The following is a 21,665-nucleotide window of genomic DNA, read 5'->3' as shown; positions in this document are numbered from 1 at the left end:
AAGTAAGATCATTCTATCATCGCTGATTGGAAACACCATTCTCGGTCCGCCGTTAAAACTAATCACTTTATTAATATCTTATTGTAAGTATACATGCATATACATCTTCAACATTCAATTGTTTTTTTTTTTTTTGAGCAACTAACACATCTTCAACATTCAATTGTTAAACAGTGTATTTTGGTTGCAAGAACACCCACGTGTAACGATCTTTCAGCATACCACAGTCACATCGCCAAACAAGCAAGAGATCGAACGGTGCTTGATTCTTTAAAACGCCAGAGAAAACCTCGATCCTAGACATCAAATACCTAAGGTTTGTTTTGGTTTTTTTTTATTACTATTTGGGATACAAAATGAATATCGCTTGCTTTATAATCGTCAAAGAAAGCCTAGGATTACGGGTGTCTTAAGTGGGCCTCACATTATTTATTTTCCTTTAAACTCTCTCTCATTTGGGTCAAACAAGTCAACAAAACAAAAACACTTTCTTTCTCTACTCCATCTCTCTCTCTCTAGATTCTCTCATTTCTTCTTTCTTTAACCTCTGAGATTCTCAACAATGGCGTCGACCACTTGCGCTAGGGAGGTGCACTACAGAGGAGTAAGGAAGAGACCATGGGGCCGTTACGCCGCAGAGATTAGAGACCCTTGGAAGAAAACTAGGGTTTGGTTAGGCACTTTCGACACTCCCGAAGAAGCTGCTCTCGCTTACGACGGCGCCGCCCGTTTCCTCCGTGGTATCAAGGCTAAGACTAACTTCCCTCCTCCTCTCTCTCTCAACCTCAACCACATTCCTTCCGCCCCCTCCGCCACCGCCGCCGCCGCGGATAACCACCACAACCAACACCACTGGTTCCCTGCTCCTCCTCCTCTCTCCATCCCTGACAATCACCACCACCACCACCGTATCTTTCTTCGAACCGGAGTGCTCAGCGACAAAGCCTCAGATTTCCCCACCACCGAAGCGCCGGTTTACTTCGCCGCCTCGCCTGATGTTGCCACGTCAGCTTCTCGAGTGTTTGAGTTTCCGATAATGAGTCCTTCTCCTTCCTCCGCAACGGCGAGACGTGGCTTAGCCATCGATCTCAACGAGCCACCGCCGCTTTGGCTGTAAAACATCGGCGCCGTTCTGCTGACTTCCCCACACGTCGCCGTTTTGAGCACTTTCGATGGAGCTATTATTGTTTAACTTTAATTTCTTTTTAGCAAATAACTTTCTTAGAGTAGAGTATGAGTAGTTTCCTTTTGAACTTGTCCTTTTCTTTTTGGTTATGCAAGAGACGGAGGTTGATTAGTTGTTAATTGATCAATATTGCGGAAAAAAAAAGAAACTTCTAAATTATTAGCACAAGTGATTTTGGAGATGAAAGTAATGTTCATGTTGTGAATTGTTACGACCGTCGCTTATGTCGGTTTCGAGGGGGTTTTAAAATCTTATCGTATTCTATCTACGCCGTGTCGTGGAATACGGACTGACTTGTGTAAGCTCTGCGTTCTGTTTGACTCACGCGCCTCTCTAACACGACAAAAGACTGTGAAAGAGAGAAACAGACAAAAGAGATAGAGACTAGTGGTGGAGAGAAATCAACCAGAGCAAGCGTGTGAGTTTGGACTGTCATTTTTCACTTACAGACAATAAATGTATTATCGGTTTGACTGTTTGAATTTGTAAATACTTTAATTTACTTCTAATTATTTTTATAAAGGAAATTTCTTATCTTAAAGAAATCATCGTATTATATAGGAAATGAAATAAAGCTATATATTTCCTTAGTTATAAATTTAGACCACTTCTAACTCATATATATATATATATATATATATATATATATATTTTTTTAAATAAGTACTCTATCATAGAGAAAAATATAAAAGAGTGTTAGGATAATCAACCTAGCGATAAATAAAAAGAATAATTATTAATCAACGTAATTAAACCCACAATCAGATATAATCATATACAGAACAATTCAAAGGTTTGTTTAGAAACTTTTTGTTTGTTAGTTACAACGATTTTACATAATTTGTGCTTGTTTTATTTGATTTCTAAGCGAATTACGCAACTACAAAATATTGTGTGATGGATCAATTAAAAGTGTTAGTCGTATGTAAAAATAAAAACTAACCGAAGTTCACTGTTATTAAAAACTGTTTTTACGTTTAGAGTAGTCTTTTTATCATACTTTTTAAGAGACTTGTGACTGAACTACTGTTTAGTCATATGAAGAGATCAAAGTTAGAGCTGGAGAAATAATGAAAGAAACCATAAAATTAAGGACCCTAATTATAATTTACACAATAATTGAGTATTGTACAATTTGAATTTAAACATGTGGTCTTACGCAGAACGAACATGAGTTTTTCGTGATATTAAATTAACTTAATTTTCTGTTGTCTCTCGTAGAGACCCCACGCGCCGTCGCCTGACTTTATTAGTGTTCTAAAAAATCAGTTCTCTTTGGGGTTTCTTCTTTATTTTGGACATCTAGTTCTTTGGTTGTTTATTATAGGCTACTAGGCTACATGTTTAATTTTTGAAAGATTTACGTTCTAGGACACTTTTCCTCTTTTATTCACACTCTAGAACACTTTGTTCTACCTACACACTTTACCTAACAACTTGGCCTAACTTTAGTAACTTTCCTAACTAATAATTCTCCCATTTCGTTACAGATCAAGCACTCAGTTTCTTCTCCTTTTTGTTTCTGGCGGGATTTATCCCTGTCCCTTGATTTTACTTTATTTTCAACGTCTGAAATTTAATCTCATAGATCTAGAAAAGACACCTCCTCTGCTTACCTTCTAAACCGTTAGATCAATCTTTTGGAATCGACGGTCTAGATCATTTTCCATTGTTCCCCAACTTCCCTCATCCTCTTCTCTACGTAAAGTCATCTCCTTCAATCCTCATTAACCTGCAAATTAACAAGATAATCTACTGCGAAATCAGGACATTAATAAGCTGTGGTTTGTAACATAATTAACAAGATAATTGTCTTTTTAATTAACATTGACTCGTACTAATTAAAGAGTGTTTTGTTGTTCGCAGGTGACCACCATGGCTGACCACTGTATGATAATTGCCGGAGAATGGAAAACCGCAGACGACGGTAACTGAAACTTCTCCATCGACAAACAACAAATGTTGAGGATCGTGACGCTTCTCAATATATATTGGTATTGCTATATGTTGGAAGGTTTACATTACTTATATTCATATTTTGCAATGGAATAGATTGATAGTGTTCATATGTACTGACTCCTACACCAACAAACACAACATATACATGTCAACCTATCAACAAGAACATTCATATCTACATTACTTATTATGTATCTATACATGCGTGTACACATGTACAAAATCCTGGTTGTTCATATGTACACACATGTTGGTGTACATCCGACCACAATTTTGTCAAAACACCAAAACTAGCAACAAGCTTTGACCTTTTCCTCCATTCACCTCTTCAGTTTGCGACATCTCTGTAAAACAAACAAAAACCATAATTTTTTTTTGAGAACTTGGAAATCTAGAACCGCACCCCTAAATCGAAATCCTAATCTACAAATCAAAACCCTAATGGAAGTTTTGCATAAATCTAGAACTGTACCCCCAAATCGAAACCCTAACACCTCACGTCGAGGCTTTTACCAAACTAAAAAAATCGAAACCCAGAAATCAAAACTCTAATCTCTAATTTGAAATCCAAATCAATGAAACTGGGAGGAAGGAAAGTATCCAACCTTTAGCCTCGCCCTTTGAAACTCTCCGCTTTGAGACGACAGGTCTTCTCCGTCCGGAAATCTTGTTCGTTGGCTTTTCCGTTCGTCGGTTTCTGAGTTCTTTGTTCTTACTTTTACTGGAAATAAATAAAAAGAGTAAGTAAACAAAACAATTATTTTCACGAGTAAAGAAAATAAAATAAAACCCAATCTCATATGAGATTCACGTCCACCACCACCAAACCAATTGTTTTCAAATTTCAAAAAACTCTAATCAGTCCAACTAGAAAGCCTACGTCTAATTACATAATTGCCCATCTTTGGTTTCACTTTTTGAAGGTTAAATTTGTCTTCAACCACTGAAAACTACCTCAGTAGCACTTTGTGCCCTGCAGTGTAATAAAAAGTCATAATGTGTCTATATGTGAAAATAACTCTTAATTTTTCGCCTTGATTGCGAGTTTCTTATCGTTTTTTACATTTTCTTTAATTAACATATGGTTTACTAAGTTATTTAACAAGTCAAAAAGTCTATTTACAATTTAGTGATGTTCAAATTACTTAAATTGTGGCGGCAGTGGCCGACAATAGTTTTTTAGGGGCTTCGTAGTCATTGCATTTTGCGTGTATGGTTCGAATATATGTCCTCCAAGAAGAAAAAACAACCCTTGGTTAGGTAAATTTCGGTTTCTGATTTTAGTTTTCAGTTTAAACGTTAAAGTATTTCTGTATTTGGTACTCATAAAATTAGCTATAAGCCGGAATTTTTTTAAAAAATAATTCATCTAGCTCAAATAAAAATTATAGACGGAAATGTTAAGATTTCATCTTGTTACGTAAGCTAACTGAAAATGGATAGATTGTTGACACTTGACAGGAATTTTGTTGGTTTTTTTTGCCTACTGGAGTTGGAGGCTGTGGAGAATATTCTGGTAATAATTTCGAAATTGGTGTATGTATATGTATGGGCCAAAAGATCTGATGGGCAGTTAATCAATGGAGGTCCAAATTCAGTATGCGTTTATTCTCTCGTACGAAAAGTAAAAACCATTCAACTTTGATGGCAACCCATCAAATTTAGCAGTCGGCGAGGAGACTCCAAATTAAAGATTGCTTGGTGGTTGGCAACTCATTGACAGTTGCCGACTCATCCGCTTTGATAAAACCTTGTTATGGCACTTTCGATAACATAAGAGTAGTATTATTGAGTTTTGTCATAATCCCTAGCTAAGAGTAGTGAAGTTAATGCTCACGAAGGAACTCTATGTCAAGTGAAGTTAATTAATGCTTATGAAGTTAACAAAACCTGGTATTTGAAGATTTGTTATAAATAAAAATTGTACTTGCAAGCAAATGGGTTAATAAACTGAAATATGCTTGGTGTTGTGGTTTCGATTAAGTGATAAGTTTGATTTCAGCCCGGTCTCTTATATCTGTGGTTCTCTGCTTGGTGTTGTGGTTTTGATTGATTCTCATAGTTAGACCATTTTATGTTGAATCTATGTTTATGTTGTTATGCTTTCATGTGTTTTAACCTGTCTCCCATGTGTGGGCTTATGACTTTGGAGACATATCTGTAGTCCGCCAGCAAATGCATTCCACCTTGTAGTCATTCAAGTCATGTTAATATTTTCAGAGGAAAAGAAAACTGATAATATGCTGATGGAACTGTACTAGCTGTGTAAAAATCATCCAATTGAATGAGAAGAATGATCAGTGAAACCTTCGCTCACGTAGCTATATTCAATACTAATTCGAAGTTGCTGCAGCAGAAATGGGGCAAGCTCAACAAATGCATGTCCACAAAGCATTCCATTATAGTAAACTTTTATTAAAAAAATGTATACGAAGATTTTCCAAACTAAAAACTTATCCAACGAATGTATGCACACTTTAAGAAACCTTTGTACGGTTTAAATCAAAGACCAATGTGTCGGTTCTTAAAGTTAACACGAACTCTCTAGAATTTAGTCTTAATCAGTCTTCTGATTATTCTTTCTTTACATGCATCAAAGATGAATGATACGAAGTACTTTTTTGTCCACAGTATCCAAGAACCTCTCAAATGCACCACATACAAAACAGAAATGATGGTTGTCTGCGGGAGACGATGCCCAATCTAAGTCAATTTTTAACTTGACTCTTCCTTTGTTTTCAGTTTTGGTTATGGACATATATACAGACTCGAACCGTACACTTTCTTGGTAAGAAAATCCGATACTTCATAATTTGTAATCAGTCAAAAACATATATTTTTACCATAGAGTGATTCTTATTAAAGATAAGAGCTTGAACCCAGGGATAACTCCCAATTATGATCACTTGTCAAAGATGTCTTCTTCTTTTTTTTGTTAAAAGGCCTTTGTCAAAGATATCTATGTGAACAAAATGTTTTATTGCATCTTTCTCTTTCAGCATAACCTTTCTGGATATATTTTCTATTATGATAAATCTGGTAAAATATATGAGATATATAATTATAAAAACATACAGTCAACACAATATACTCTCGAGTCAACAATCCAACCAGAATAAAAAAAAAACAAAAACGAAAATACAAGTGAAAAAAAAATTCGACCAACTACAAACAGATGACCAAACTAACATGGAGCAGACAAGAAAAACTTAACAGAAATCACAAAAAGTGAATATAAAATCAGAAATGAATCTCTTGTCTAATCCTTATTTCAAAATAATATGAAACCATTAAAATTATAAGTTCAGTCCAACCAATTTAGAACTTTTGCAGAAACCTCCAATTGAGAACCCAAAAGATGGAGAGAAAAATCACTTGGAAGAAGCCACAAACTTCCAACCCATAACTCATATATATGCTTTAACCTACAGTATGCATCTGGCATATATATATGCTCGCCTGAAATGAACTAATTGAAAATTTCACAATCTCCCATTCCATTTTTATCTTTTTTTTTTAATCAAATGATAGCTTAATTAGAATAATAAAAGGTTCATACAATAACAGAGGCAGATGCAGAAATTGAAGACAAGACTGCTTTAGCAAGAGAGTCAGCTTGAACATTTGCTAAACGCGGAATGTAAACAAAAGAGATAGAGGTGAAAGAGCGAGCCAGAATCGCAATGTCATGGAGCACACCTTTCAGTACAATGTCATGGAGCACACCTCCCATTCCATTTTTATCTAATTATCCTAATACAGCATATATCTTACAATTCCATTTAGGAAAGAACAATATTCCATTAATCTATGACAACAAAAGCAAGACATACAAATCCCAGCGTATTTTTGTTTGCTTTTGAATGATTCATTTCTAGGAAACAAACTGTAGTTAGATTTCTTCTTTGATTACATAACAGCGGATTAACGTACGATAAACTTATAGTATATCACAAATTTACAAAGAAAACATGATAGGCTGTTATGTCTATTCTATTAATGTCACGTTCCAAACAACAACAAACAAATCATCTATAAGATAATATACTGTACGCCGTTGTTTGTGGCAGAAAAAAAAAACTGTTTTCGGCCAATTTTTCTCCTTTTATTTTGCCAATTGGAGACATTTTTTTTTTAAAGGCAACGACTTGTATGTTCGCCAACAAAAAAATGGTGGTGGTCCAAAGATTGATGCCAAATTTTTATTATTATTTTCTTGATCAGAAAATTAAGAAAAAAGGTTACAATTATATAAATTGATTTCTAAGAAATAAATTTTAGTTAGTTTCCTTCTTTGATTTTATAACAGCAGAATAACGTACGATATGCTTATACTAACACATACAACGATAACATGGTAGGCTTTTGGTACATTCTACTAGTGTCACGTTCCAAAATAACAGGCTCCAAAATTCTATTTTTGACCAATAATCCCATTATCCTTTTTGTCCTAATCGCATTGTACTAAATAAAGTATTTTTTGTTTCCTTTTGTTTTTTTCAATTGGCTACCGAGTACATTTGTTCATAAAATATGAACGACATGTGTTAGCCGACAAAAATATAAAAAATATGTTAAAAGTCAAAAGATTGATGCCAAAACAAACTTATTATTTTTGTTGATCAGAAAATTAAAAAAGAAAAATTACAATTAAACTGATAAACAACAGGTGATGAGAACAAACCGTTCTCAAACACAAAATTATTTTTAACTTTCTGCTGACCAAAAAAAAAGGCACCAACTTAATACTTCTAAGTTTTATCAAATACTTTAATTCATAACAGTTAAATTCAAGAACTAATTCTCAGGCTTGGGAGGGAGATTAAGATCCAAATCCAAGAACACTCGTGGTCGTTTCTCTGAACTTAGATCCACCACCACAGACGACGAGTCCGACTCACTCCTCCCCGATTCTTCATCGAACACGATCATTCCAGACTTAACCTGAATCTTGGGGAAAGGTAATCTTGAATCAACGGATGAGATGGATCCGAGGTTGAGATCAGGTATCGAGGAAGGTGACTCCACGGTGCTGCTCTGGCTAGGGCTCTCGTTGCCGACGAAGAAAGGAAGAGGGAAGTTGGTTTTGGCTTTAGCCCCACGGAACTGAAAAGCTGCTTTGTCGTAGGCACGAGCCGCTGCTTCGGGAGTGTCGAAAGTACCGAGCCAGACTCGTGTTTTCTTGGTCGGATCTCTGATCTCCGCGGCGTAACGACCCCACGGCCTCTTTCTCACTCCTCTGTAACGGTTTTCTTTGTTTCCGCCGTCGGCGCCGTTAGTTTTAAACGCCGTCGTTTTAACTGTCGGCGCCATATTGACAAAGTTAAAACTATTTTTTTGTTAAATTAAATTAAAAGAGGAGAGGAAACTCTGAGGTGTTTGTGTTGTGAAGATTGTGAGAAGTGAGGGACTTTAATTTATAAAGGAAGAGATGAAGAGACAGAAACAGTCAACGCGCGGTTTTGACTGAAGGGCGGCTGAGTGGCAGTATGTCGTAATTATTACCGAACTACGTGGCATCTTGTTTTGGTCTCCACGACACAAACGGGAAAAGTGAGTAAAGAGGCTGTTTCTCTCTCTAGGACTTTTTTTTAGTTTTGTTTTTTGTGGAAAATGATTTGTCTGCTGAGTATTAGTTTCGTTTTTTGAATTTATATGTTAATTATATACAGAAAATAAATAACATAATGACGAATAATATTGGGCAATTGTCAATAATAGCACTTTTTGAAGTTTATGTCACAAAAATAGTACTAGAAGGAGAAAGTCACAAAAATGACATTCATTAAAAGATAAAATATCTTTAATACCCTTGGTTTAAAATTAAATAAACAAACAAAAATAAATAAAAATAAAAAAAAATTCATTTTTTATATAGATTCAGATTATATGTTTTCAGATTCGAAATTTTTATAATTTTTTTTGAAATTTTTTTTTGAATTTTTTTTTTATTTTTTTTCAAATTTTATTTTTATAATTTAAAAATACTTTTTGAAACTGTTTTTAAATTTTTTTTTTATTTTAGTATTTATTTTTTATAAAATTTTAAACCCTAATTCCAAAACCCCACCCCTTAACTCTAAACCCTAAGGTTTGGATTAATTAATCCAAGGGGTATAAGTGTATATTTACCTCTTTAATGAAACCTATTTTTGTGACTTTGAACCTTGAGTGCTACTTTGGAAACAAAAACTTGGTTTGGTGCTATCCTAATCTTTTTCTCGATAATATTGCACGAATTTTTTTTCTAAATTGATTATGTTCCACTGATTTAGTTTCCTGCATAAAATTCAATCTAGTTTAGTACTCCCTCCGTTTTTTAATATAAGTCGTTTTAAACCTATGCACATAGATTAAGAAAATCATTAGTTTCTTATATTTTCGAAACAAAAACATCATTAATTATTTACCTAACCACAATTCAACCAATAGAAAAATAAAAGATATATTATTATTGGTCAGACAACATTAATTATTAATAAATGTTACATAGAAAACCGAAAACGACATATAATTTGGAACAAAAAAGTTTCTCTAAAACGACTTATATTGAAAAACGGAGGGAGTAGTATATGTTAATGTATTGATGGCTTAAAATGGCTTTTTCCTAAGTTACAAAAAAATGGCTTTTCCAATAAATTGCGTGCCGTGGTCCGCAAATCAGAGAGGTGCCCACGCGGTTATTTTAGTACATGTCGTTTTGCTGCGAGACACTGAACCTTTTTTTTTTTTCCATCTATATTTTATTAAATAGGCCAAACCCAAATACCAAACAGGAAAACCCAATCCCGAAAGTCAAAAACAACGGGCCAAACAAAACAAAAACACAACGGCCTCAGGCCCAAAACTAAGCCGGGCAAGCCGACAAAAACACGTCTACAACATCTAATTGACCACGTGTTGAGACCCGCTCCAACGAGAGACACGCGTCACCCGAGCAGTAAACCGCAACTGACACCGAGAAGACGCCACCGGAGAAGACGAAACCACCAGTAGTTTCGCCGGAACACGCCGGAGGCCGACCATCTCACCCATCTTTTCACCTGGACTCTTACGAAAGGAGAGCAACATCGAGACTATCCCGAGAACTCCTCCAGAGCCAACGAACCCAACTCTTCAACCCTCACCACTTGAAACCCTTCGACGGTGAGCTTTTAAACCCGTAACCGATCCACGCTTTAAAACAACAATCATCTACGATCGATCCAATAAACAACCAAACATGGAGTCTCAGATCGAGAGTTGATTGAGCGAAGAGAGAGCAAAAGCGAAGATCCACAGACCGAGAAGCCGGAGAAAACGGTGTTTTTAGAGCCACCGATTCCCGGAATCTAAAGCCGACGAAACCGATGCTATCCAAGCCATCGGTTCTCGGAAACTGAGCTGGCGACGTCGGTGTATAGAATCACCGCCTCCCAGAATCGATTTTGATAAACTGGAACTGGAACCACAAGAAGCTCCGACCGAGATCTCATCTCCTCCTTCCTCTGTGTCGGATCGAAGAGAGAGAACAGAGCTGAAGGAGAGAGAGAACATTTTTTCAAAAATTAGACTACATATTCTCGCGAGACACTGAACCTATTAGCATCACAATTATATTTTCTTCCTCTATTGGTAAACAAACTATAAACAGACACGACGTGCCCAATGATTATAATTTTCTCTTTAGATTAAGGGCGAGGTAGATTAGTATATATATATATATATATATATTGATTGGAATATTAAAAATAATTTTATACTATAAGTAATTAAACAGATGGAGAGTTACATAGCAATTTACCTAAGTTTGCTCAGATTTACAGTCAAGCAAATAATTAGGACATGTTCTAATAAAATACAAGTAAAATAAACAAAATAAATCATTAATATATTTGATGAAGAAATATACAATAGCACAACAAGGATTTTAACATATTTGAAAAAATAAATGATCTGTACAGTTACTTATCTTTTATTCTTTATTATGGTATGTAAAGATATATATACATATCCCCTTAATTCTTAGTTAGAGTTTAGTAGGTCAGAGTCACGAGACTAAAATCTCAGCTTACATACATATATTTATATATACGGAGGGAACATCACATATAGTTTTTATTATGTAATACATAAAATTAATTAACAAAATAAAATAATAGGGATGTTATATTATATTTTTCAGTTCAACATAGTCTAATCAATTTCCAACTAAGATATTAAGCTAGAATGTTTTGCTTCATTGTAGTTTTTAGATATACCTTTTTTTTTAACTAAAAAAGGTTAAATCCGGATCTATTAAAGACACATACCTAACCTTCCGGATGGAAGGTGCAACCTACGGATAGATCCTCTTCGGGGTATTCAAATGGTTCGTAAGCATGAGTCCATATCCACGTGGCCACATGTGGAGCTAATAATTTCGCACTAGAAGAAAATCGATCCCTAGTCTGGACCAACAGGGCAACTCCTCCTCTAGTGGAAACCACTAGGCCACCCCGGTGTAGTTCATATAGCTTAAACTCTCATAAGTGCAAAGTCTTCAAAAAGAGATCGAATCATGTACTAATATTTAAGCCTAACCGTGCCAATATTGCAAGTACCCAAACTGTCTCACATGCGGTTGCGGATGGCTTTAGGGCCTGACTGGTTTAACCGTAGCGGTTGCGGTTGCGGTTGCGGGTGGTTGCGGTTTCTAGCGGTTTTAAGAGATTTGTACAACTGGTTCTGCGGTTAGAAATTTGTGCGTTTGCGGGATACTTATGACTGGTTAACTACCAAATGCAGCAGCTGTTAAATAATAAATTAATAATATTTACATTTTATACAATTATAAAAATATCAAAAATAATAATATTATAATAAATATAAAATTTATATTTAGAAAGTTATAGTTTAAATTTTTTAAAAATATAGAAAATATTTTTATTTTAAAGTTTTATAATACTAATTAAAATTTAATTGATATATTTTAGCATTTTTATAATTTCACTTTAATTTTTTTATTGAATTTTTTTATTTTTGTATTTATATTGTTTTGGAAAAAAAATATTTTTTTTTTATCCTCCCGCAAACGCCCGCAACCGCAAACGCTAGCTGGAACCAGCTTTTGAATTTATGAGGTTCAGAGCGATTTGGAGCGATTTGGAGCGGTTTAGAGCGGTTTGAGCGATTGTTGCAAAACGCTAGCAACCGCTACTAACCGCAAAAGCTGCGTTTGCGGGTGGTAGCGGGAAAACCAGTCATACCCTTAGGGCCTGACTGGTTCAAACGCAGCGGTTGCGGTTGCGGTTGCGGGAGTTTGTGGATGCGGGCGGTTGCGGTTTCTAGCGGTCTTAAGAGATTTGTATGACTGGTACTGCGGTAAAAAATTGGTGCGTTTGCGGGTGACATATAACTGGTTAACTACCAAATGCGGTAACAGTCAAATAATAAATTAACAATATTTACATTTAATATAATTATAAAAATATCAAAAATCATAAAATTATAATAAATATAAAATTTATATTTATAAAGATATAATTTTAATTTTTGAAAATTTATTGAAATTTTTTATTATAAAATTTTATAATATTAATTAAAATATAATAGATATATTTTAATATTTTCATAATTTCAATTTTAAATTTTTTATTAAATATTTTTACTTTTGTATATATATTGTTTTTTAAAAAAAGAAAAAAATTTAACCCTCCGCAACCGCCCGCAACCGCAAACGCTAGCTGGAGCCAGCTTTTGAATTTATGAGATTTGGAGCGGTTTACAGCGGTTTACAGTGATTTGAGTGATTGTTGCAAACCGCCGACAACCGCTACCAACCGCAATAGCTGCGTTTGCGGGTGGTAGCGGGAAAACCAATCGCCCCCTTAGGTGGCGATTGGTTTTCCCGCTACCACCCGCAAACGCAGCTTTTGCGGTCGGTAGCGGTTGTCGGCGGTTTGCAACAATCACTCAAATCGCCTTAAACCGCTTCAAACCGCTCAGAATCTCATAAATTCAAAAGCTGGCTCCAGCTAGCGTTTGCGGTTGCGGGCGGTTGCGGGAGGGTAAATTTTTTTCTTTTTTTTTAAAACAATATATATACAAAGAAAAAATATTTAATAAAAAATTTAAAATTGAAATTATGAAAATATTAAAATATATCTATTTTATTTTAATTAATATTATAAAATTTTATAATAAAAACAATTTCAATAAATTTTCAAAAATTAAAATTATAACTTTCTAAATATAAATTTTATATTTATTATAATTTTATGATTTTTGATATTTTTATAATTATATTAAATGTAAATATTGTTAATTTATTATTTGACTGTTACCGCATTTGGTAGTTAACCAGTCATAAGTCACCCGCAAACGCACCAATTTTTAACCGCAGTACCAGTCGTATAAATCTCTTAAAACCGCTAGAAACCGCAACCGCCCGCATCCACAAACTCCCGCAACCGCAACCGCAACCGCTGCGTTTGAACCAGTCAGGCCCTTAGTACCCAGCTTTTGCGCTTAATAATAGTTAGAAGAACAAAATATAACATTTAAAAACACATCTATTTAAAAATTAGAATAAAATATGATTACTTAGTTATGTGTTGCTTAAAAAGTACCCATTTTTGAAACTTTGTATAGACCAAAGAACGTAAAGATCGGGTTACAAAACCAAAGACACATGGCTGCACAAATGTCGGAGGACAAACACTGATGAGAAGCATATTTTGTATAGTTATCGCAGCCAATTCTAAATTATTTCTTTTTATTAGGGATTTGTGAGAAATACAACAAAACTACCAGAGAAAATGTTGGGACTATGTTGTGTTACCGGTTTCCCGGCTTCCCACCGTTCAGACTTCAGATTCAATGCATTTACTCCACCTTGCTTTCGGTATTTGATACAGTAGATTCTTCCCCTCAGAATTTCAAATTATTTAATTGCATTTGGACTTTCTGGCGAATGGACCATAAGTCCATAACAACTCGGTCTTCACAGAACTATTTTTCGGTTTTCTTCTTTTTGCTGAATATCTTTCATTTTCAGGATGATTATCCAGTTTAAAAGTTTTAGTTAAACAACTGTTTCTTTTTGTTCTGAATTAATTTAATATTTATTTTAAACAAAACTAATTCAAAAATGATATGTTAAAATGTCTACCTGTAACCCCAAGTAAGTCAAGTTTTCCAAATATATCAATGGCAACAACATATACGAATTACTACATAGAATTTTTGTGTAAGAAAATTATGATAGATTTGAAGTGTCTTCAATTGTGGGAATAGTTTCCGAAAAATGACTTCCACTAGTTTACAGTTTTTTTTATATATTAGTGAACATACCAATATGTTTGTGTGTTTATTGGTAACGAAAGGAGATTGATTCTCTTTTCTTTTTTTGTCAATTACCCATTTAACTAGACCAAAGGAGATTGATCTCTTGTGTATTGGATTCATACTATTTTAATATGAAATATTATGCTTTAAATTGGAATTACTAAAGATCGATGATTATAAGATTAAAAGCTCCAAAAGTAATATTAAAGAAGTATAGAATAAATCCGTAAAATTTTATTTTTGAATAAATATGTAAAAATTGATTTTAAGTCTCTTTCTAGATTTTTAGTCATTTTATATATGCAAGCTTTTTACTCTTTATATATGAAAGTTTACTCCAATGTATTCTTTTAAATTAAATAACAATCTCTCATTACAGAGTATAAGACATATAATTGTTTTTGCTTCCCCTATTTATACAAAAAATAGTAGAAGTGAACTAGAGCAATTTTACCTCTATATGATATTACATGAATAAAAATAATAATGAGTTGGAAATACTATAAGATGGTAAGTCTGAATGACATATTTCTATATAATACATTAAGAGTGTATTGTATATTGGTTTTGAAACTATTTTTATGGGAAGCGTGTAGCGAAATTCTTACTCCTTTCATTTTTAAATAAGTGTTATTTTAATATTTTTTAAACAGATTAAAAAGTGAATGAAATGTAACTAAATTTCTATTAATTACACATGTTTGACCAATAATATTTGAGATGAATAAAATTATTTATATATCAATGCATTTTGTAATTAATTAAGCAGAAAGTATATAATATTTGCATTAAAATATTAGAATGACACTTGATATGAAAAAATAAAGTATCATTTTTTATATAACAAGTTTTTCGATTTTAAAACCTTATCTCCAGGGTAATTATGGCTTCGACGAAAAAATCATCATCAATTAAGCATCATATAAATAAACATCGATAATCAATTTTAAAACTCAAATATTTTCTTTCTAAAAACAAATATGTTGCATTATACTATAAAAAATTCAAATATGTTATGCATCCGCGTAGACATACCTTATACACGGCGACCAATCACTATTAGGAACTTTTTTTCAGTTTCATCTGGTCCACGTACTATAAGAATCTAATATTATACTTACGTCTTACGCGTTAATTTTTTTTTTTGTCAGAACGTTTAAGGATAGTTTTTTGGATCCCACGGAGGAATTGAACAGTGGAATATAATAAGAATAAAATCTAATGGTTCAGAGTATACAAACTAGTGGGGTTGATGCATGAATATGAAACTCAATCATCATTGTAATAAAAGTATCTTAAAAATTAGAATTATACTTGTTCGCAAGGAAAAAAAGAATTATAAGATTAATTAACTATTGGAACGTGCCGAGAAAAAAATAACAAAGGAGGAGACTTTGGATTTTTCTGGTGGTCAAGCCGGAGACAGTGGAGACATTTGGATCAAAGCGTGTCCCTCATTGACTGAATCTCATTTATTTGGCGCGTATCATATGCAAGCTAAAAACATTTAAAACACGTGCTAATATATCATGAATTCTGAAACTAAATTAAGTCTGTTTCATGTTCTTTTTCTTTTATCATTATCATGAATTTCTGAAACGAAATCAAGTCTAGTTCATTTTTCTGTTCAAAAACACATCATTTTTGGTTTGATATAGAAACTTGACATTAAAGCATCAATATGTGTAGAGAAGCTTTTATATATAAGCAGTTATTATTAAGTTATAATTCAGAATATCATTAGAAATAAATTGACATTTGACTAATACCTTTTCTGTTTCCTATTAAGTGTAATTATAGATTTTAAAATATATTCTACTAGTAGTTAGAGATAAACAGAAAATTTAATAGGTTTTTTTAATGTGTAAAATTTTAAATGATATTCATTGATTGTAAAACGGAGAAAGTAAATAAATTGACATTAAGACATCAATTCGTGCATTACATCAAACTCGGAAAAATAGTTCAGAATTGAACTGAGCCGTAATAAAGCTTGCGATTCCTTTAGAAATAAAGACCAATAACTTACAAAATTTTATGTAGTGAAGTATTTATTAAGGCATGCGTTTTTGTTTAATAATTCTACTTAAAATGATCAAATATTATTTTCTTTACCAAAAGGAAGTTAAAAATTGCAACCAAAACTTCACTATGCTTGAATTTATAATTTTGAAAATAGCTTTAGTTACAAGAATTTAAAAATCAAAAATATCATGCTTTCTAAATAAAATAGTGTAAACGTAAACCATGAAAAAAGTGAATGCGAGAAAAAAAAAGTGAAAAAATGTGACACTGAGCTACGAGGGTTTATGTTTCAGCGCTGGTTGGTCCCAGATCGCGAACTCATGAGTCAATGACAGTGTCTAACTGGTTCAAACGCAGCGGTTGCGGTTGCAGAAGTTTGCGGAAGCGGATGCAGATAATTGCGGTTTTTAGCGGTTTAAAAGATTTGTACGACTGTTCTACGATTAAAAATTGGTGTCTTAGCGGAATATTTATGACTGTTTAACTATCAAATGCATCAGCAGTTAAATAATAAATTAACAATATTTACATTTTATATATATAGTTATAAAAATATCAAAAATCTTAATATTATAAAAAAATATAAAAATTATATTTAGAAAGTTATAGTTTTAATTTTTTAAAAAAATTATAGAAATCTTTTTATTTTAAAATTTTATAATATTAATTAAAATATAATAGATATATTTTAGTATTTTTATAATTTCAATTTAATTTTTTTTTTGTATTTATATTGTTTTAAAGAAAAAAATTATTCTTCCGTAACTGTCCGCAACCGCAGATGATAGCTGGAACTAATTGTGAATTTATGAGGTTTAAAGCGGTTTGAAGCAGTTTAGAGTGGTTTGAGTGATTGTCGTAAAATGTCAATAACCATTATCAAACGCGAAAGCTGCGTTTGCGGGTGGTAAGTCGTACGTTGAGAGTTAAGGGCAACCGAAAAAACGTGGAAGCAATCTAGCGCTATGTCAATATCAATATAGGCCTTGTAATACTAATGGGCCTTGCTCTATTTGCTACGTTCAGAAGAATCCATACGAAGAGTTGAACTAATTAGTAACCAACGTGATTTCGTTTCCATGAGTATAAACAACAAAGTTCATGCAATTATCATGATCTTTTTCATTCATATGACGTGACAACCAAAAACAGCTATTGAATTTGAATCCTCAAAAGCCTTCTCTTCGTTAAGTTAATTTCATAATTATTCAATATAATTATATATTAAAACAGGACATGTGCTGTAATCCTCTATCCAATCTTGTTTTAAATAGCTCAGAACAGGTAGGAACATCATGCACATCCTAAGTATTTTGATGATGTTTCCTCATGTTTCTAGCATGTCTATGTTTCTCATAACTACCCTTGTTATTATCATCATCTCGACCGTAATGGCAAGACCCTCTTTCTCTACTTCCAAATCTTCATCATCTCCAGATTTAGATTCTTCCTATAAGGTGAAATCCAAGAGCTTTCTACCAAAGTTATATGGAGATTACGGGTTTTGGAACCCTAGCCCGGTTTATGGAGGCGGTTTTCCTTATCCTGGCCCAGTTCCTCATGGCAGTGTAGGTTCGAAACAGAGACATAAGGAGCCAAAATGAGGCCAGAAGCTATGTTGCATATGTTCTTCAACAAAGTTACCTGTGGGTAACCGCGTTTGGTATATTGGGGTTCTATGAAAAAGGTAATGCTAAGGCATGCATACTTACGGCATATGAATAATGTATGTGCTTGCTTGTGTTTTGTCATAGGTATATACAGACTAATAGTCATATACACATTTTGTTCCATTCTCTAGGTAAACCATGTATGTGTAAATGTAATCTTAAAAAGTGTCATTACTCAAAATCAGGGACGGACGTAGAGAGCACTTAGGTGTGGCACTTGCCCCATACTAAATTTTGTAATTTCTTCAGTAATTAGCTTACAATTTATCTAATCAACACAATAATGGCACAAGGTTCTCTCCAAAGCATGACACATCAGATTTTAAAATGCTTATGAGACTGCCATGTCAATAAATGAAAAAACTGTGAAAACCAATTGAAACATTTTGTCTCTCCATGTCACTTTTGTTTGTGCTTTACCTTTTCTTCTTCGTTTCTATCATCACTTTCACTTGTCAAAGATTTGATCAGATGGGTTCTTTGCTCTCTCTTTTCCTCTTTCGATTTGATCGATCTCTCTCTTCCTCTTTCGCTTTGAAATCGAACGAGGATGGGGAAGAAGACAACAAAGAAGGCAAAGGCTGAAGAACTTCAGACCCAATCAGGGATCTTCACCACTCTCTTCTCCGGTGAGGTGGCTGAGGCCGGCGAAAGTTCTGGTTTTTCAAGTCTCTTCTCCGTTAACAACCCTTTCCGGCGAAAGAAGCCTATGCCAGAAACCAACGAACCTAATATTATTACTCATTGCATGTCTCTCTCAATATGAATATGATGGTTCTGTTTGCTGCTAATTAATATTATTGTTTGGATTTGTATTGGTTTGACGCCATCGTACGTTGATGCTTCTCTGCAAATTTGTTTTTAGGAAATAATATTGTTTCTTAATAGGTTCTCATTGTTGGGTAGTTGTTATTTGCCAAACAAATGATTAGAATGAAATAGTATTGGTTTGACGTACACTAAATTTTCTTTGATCAATTCTTTAATGTCTTCTCTTCCTTCTAAACAATGTATATAGATTCGTTGTTCAGTAAAATAGTATATAAACCAATGAAATACAATTCACATGAATTCCTAGAGAAAAACTTTGATCAAAAAAAAAAAAAGAATTCCTAGAGAATTTAAGACCCGTCAATATCGATTTCAGAGAGACAAACATTTACATTTGTGTATTTGACTTGGGCTCATTGAACTTTTCCTTTCTATCAGGCCAAACAACGACCTTCCACGTTCTTTTAAACTCTTTATTAGTTTGTGATGGCTTTTACATAAGGCCATCTTTATTTTTATAGTACTGTCATCGCTTTAAGTCCATACCTGAAGTTCTCTAATTTTCCAGTTACATAGTTTCACAGGTTATAAAGAGTAGTGCTTGCTTCTCCTTCTCTCCTACCAAGCTTTTGTTTTGATGAAGATTGTAGATAAAGGAACAAAATGGCTACACAGGAACATTCATCACTCTGCCTTCCTACCAAACCATCCCATCATACAAAACAGAGAAGATTATAATGTGAGCACGGCAACCTGATATAGCAATCTGCTCACATGCGTTTTTCCAAATATCATGAAAAATCGATTTTTTTTTGTAAAATGCATTCATAAATCACGGGAGTTACAATAAGGTTAGTGATGTCTATTTTTAAATTGGTCGTATATTAATATATTTTAGTCATTTACATTCATAGGTATACACATGAATGTCAATATTTCAAAACATTCAGGTGTAAGAGATCAGAGTTGTGGTGATTTTCTTGCGTCTTTTTCTTTAGTATGTAAGTAATATTTTTAGGTTTCTTTTGTGTGTTTGATTGTTTTGGTGATTATGAGTTTATTAATGATTTACTGATATTTGGTTAAGTGTATGATTTGTTTTATGTTGTTGAACCATTCTTGGGTATTGTTCTTTGGTACTGTATGCACGTGTAAACCTTAACAAAATGACAGTCTATTTACCAACACGAGTATGTTTAATTAACACGAGGCTTAAAATACATCAATCCATATCATGCTCTTTTGGTATTTTAAGGAAACATGAAATAAATGGAACAAATAGGAAACAGCAAATAATAACATGGAACCATTTGTTAAGATGTCTAGGACCTCGAAGGACTTGAGAATATAAAGGAGGAGTGATATCAGAGAGAAAATTGTTTGATGCATGCTTTTGGGGTTAGACAAGAGAATAATATGTAAAACGTTGGTTGTGGGGACTTGGTCAGAGTAGCTGGAGAAGAAGACTAATGGATATACGGGAGTAAAATGAAGAAAAATGAGATGATGATTGGCTCGAGTCAAGGTCAAAGAAAATCAAGATGAATGACTCAGTTTAAGACGAAGATGACCAAGCTTTTTTGCAAAGATTTAAATTACTGTAAAATAGATGATTAAAATGAAGTGAATCCATCATGGTGAAAAATGATCAACGAACAAAACATTCAAATTATCTTCATCGAGCAGTAAGATTGGGATGATGATGGCCAAAACTTGTGGAAGATTTTATTACAGATGATTGCAAAGAAACTGTCTTGCCGTTTAACTTAAAAATGTTCTTTTTTCTTTATATTACTGTTTTCTTGGCGACAGGGTACGATTGGGCAAATAACATATATTATTAAGAAGCTGAAGGTTTATGTTAGATTGTTCCAACAAGTGGTCGGGACCCATGTCCATGAGAAGGAAACTTTATTTTTCTCTAGAATCTGCAGAGAAAAGATGCAGTGACACATGTGAAAATGTTAAGGAGGTATCGAAGAATTCTCTTCTCCAAAGACGAATTACATTTCGAGCTCTGCTTTCTTTTTATTGTCTTATGTTTGAAATGAATATGGCGAAAACATTAGGTCTCTGAGGATTACAAAAAAAAATACTTTAGGTCTCTGAGTAAAGTAGTTAAACTTTTCACTATTTCAGTTATGTTTTTTTTTTAAATGCGTTGTGAAATTTTAGTGTTTGGTCATATATACACTGTTATTATTAATGGACTAACCAAACACTGATGCATTTCAAGATGATGCAAATTTGCAAAAAAAATATGTCTATTTATTCAAAAAGATCAGAAATCAGACTGATGATTTGGCTAGGGATATTTGTGTGATGACCATATCTGATTGCTGGTATAAGATGGTGTACGAATAGTCAAAACAAGTGCATTTTTTTTTTTTTGACAGCAAGAAAATTTACAGACTCATAAAGACTCCGTAAACCAAGGTGGTGACTCTGTATCCATATGTATGACGAACGACGGTTGTATCCTAGCACTGCGTGCCAAGCGGTCCGCCATTTTATTGTCCGTCCTCGATACATGAATAACTTCTGAATTGGTGAAACTTCTTCTCAAAAGCTTGATATCCTCCAGGTAACTCTCAAATGCTGGCCATTCCTCTGGTTCCGAAACCATCTTCACCAGTTGAGAACAATCCGTTGCGAAAGTAACCTGATACTGTCGTAAATTTTTCATACATTCCATTGCCCAAATCAGTGCCTCTATCTCCGCATGAAGAGGTGATAAACTTGCCCTT

The 21,665-nt window shown here is 33.7% G+C and overlaps 3 protein-coding genes across 3 annotated transcripts; 2 read left to right on the top strand and 1 right to left on the bottom strand.

Moving 5' to 3' along the window:
* Positions 1–167: 167 nt before the first annotated feature.
* LOC106360050 (ethylene-responsive transcription factor 12) lies at positions 168–1,313 on the top strand. Its single transcript, XM_013799653.3, has one exon. It carries the CDS (start codon positions 563–565, stop codon positions 1,115–1,117), a length of 555 nt encoding a protein of 184 aa, XP_013655107.1. The 5' UTR covers positions 168–562; the 3' UTR covers positions 1,118–1,313.
* A 6,421-nt stretch (positions 1,314–7,734) lies between these two features.
* Positions 7,735–8,546, bottom strand: LOC106360049 (ethylene-responsive transcription factor 11-like). Its single transcript, XM_013799652.3, has one exon. The coding sequence runs from the start codon at positions 8,456–8,458 to the stop codon at positions 7,943–7,945; it is 516 nt and encodes a 171-aa protein (XP_013655106.1). The 5' UTR covers positions 8,459–8,546; the 3' UTR covers positions 7,735–7,942.
* A 9,106-nt stretch (positions 8,547–17,652) lies between these two features.
* LOC106360347 lies at positions 17,653–19,260 on the top strand. The gene is made up of 2 exons (XM_013799927.3): positions 17,653–18,164; positions 18,279–19,260. The coding sequence occupies exon 1, from the start codon at positions 17,773–17,775 to the stop codon at positions 18,079–18,081; it is 309 nt and encodes a 102-aa protein (XP_013655381.1). The 5' UTR covers positions 17,653–17,772; the 3' UTR covers positions 18,082–18,164; positions 18,279–19,260.
* The last annotated feature ends 2,405 nt before the right edge of the window (positions 19,261–21,665 follow it).

The sequence above is a fragment of the Brassica napus genome, chromosome A8, assembly GCF_020379485.1.
Source record: "Brassica napus cultivar Da-Ae chromosome A8, Da-Ae, whole genome shotgun sequence".
Taxonomy (NCBI): Eukaryota; Viridiplantae; Streptophyta; class Magnoliopsida; order Brassicales; family Brassicaceae; genus Brassica; species Brassica napus.
Note: the sequence above shows the minus strand (reverse complement) of the source record. Positions and strands in the feature narration are given on the sequence as shown.

Excerpts from the sequence above, each read along its gene's own strand:
- LOC106360050 (XM_013799653.3), top strand. The coding sequence starts at position 563 with ATGGCGTCGACCACTTGCGCTAGGGAGGTGCACTACAGAGGAGTAAGG.
- LOC106360049 (XM_013799652.3), bottom strand. The coding sequence starts at position 8,458 with ATGGCGCCGACAGTTAAAACGACGGCGTTTAAAACTAACGGCGCCGAC.
- LOC106360347 (XM_013799927.3), top strand. The coding sequence starts at position 17,773 with ATGCACATCCTAAGTATTTTGATGATGTTTCCTCATGTTTCTAGCATG.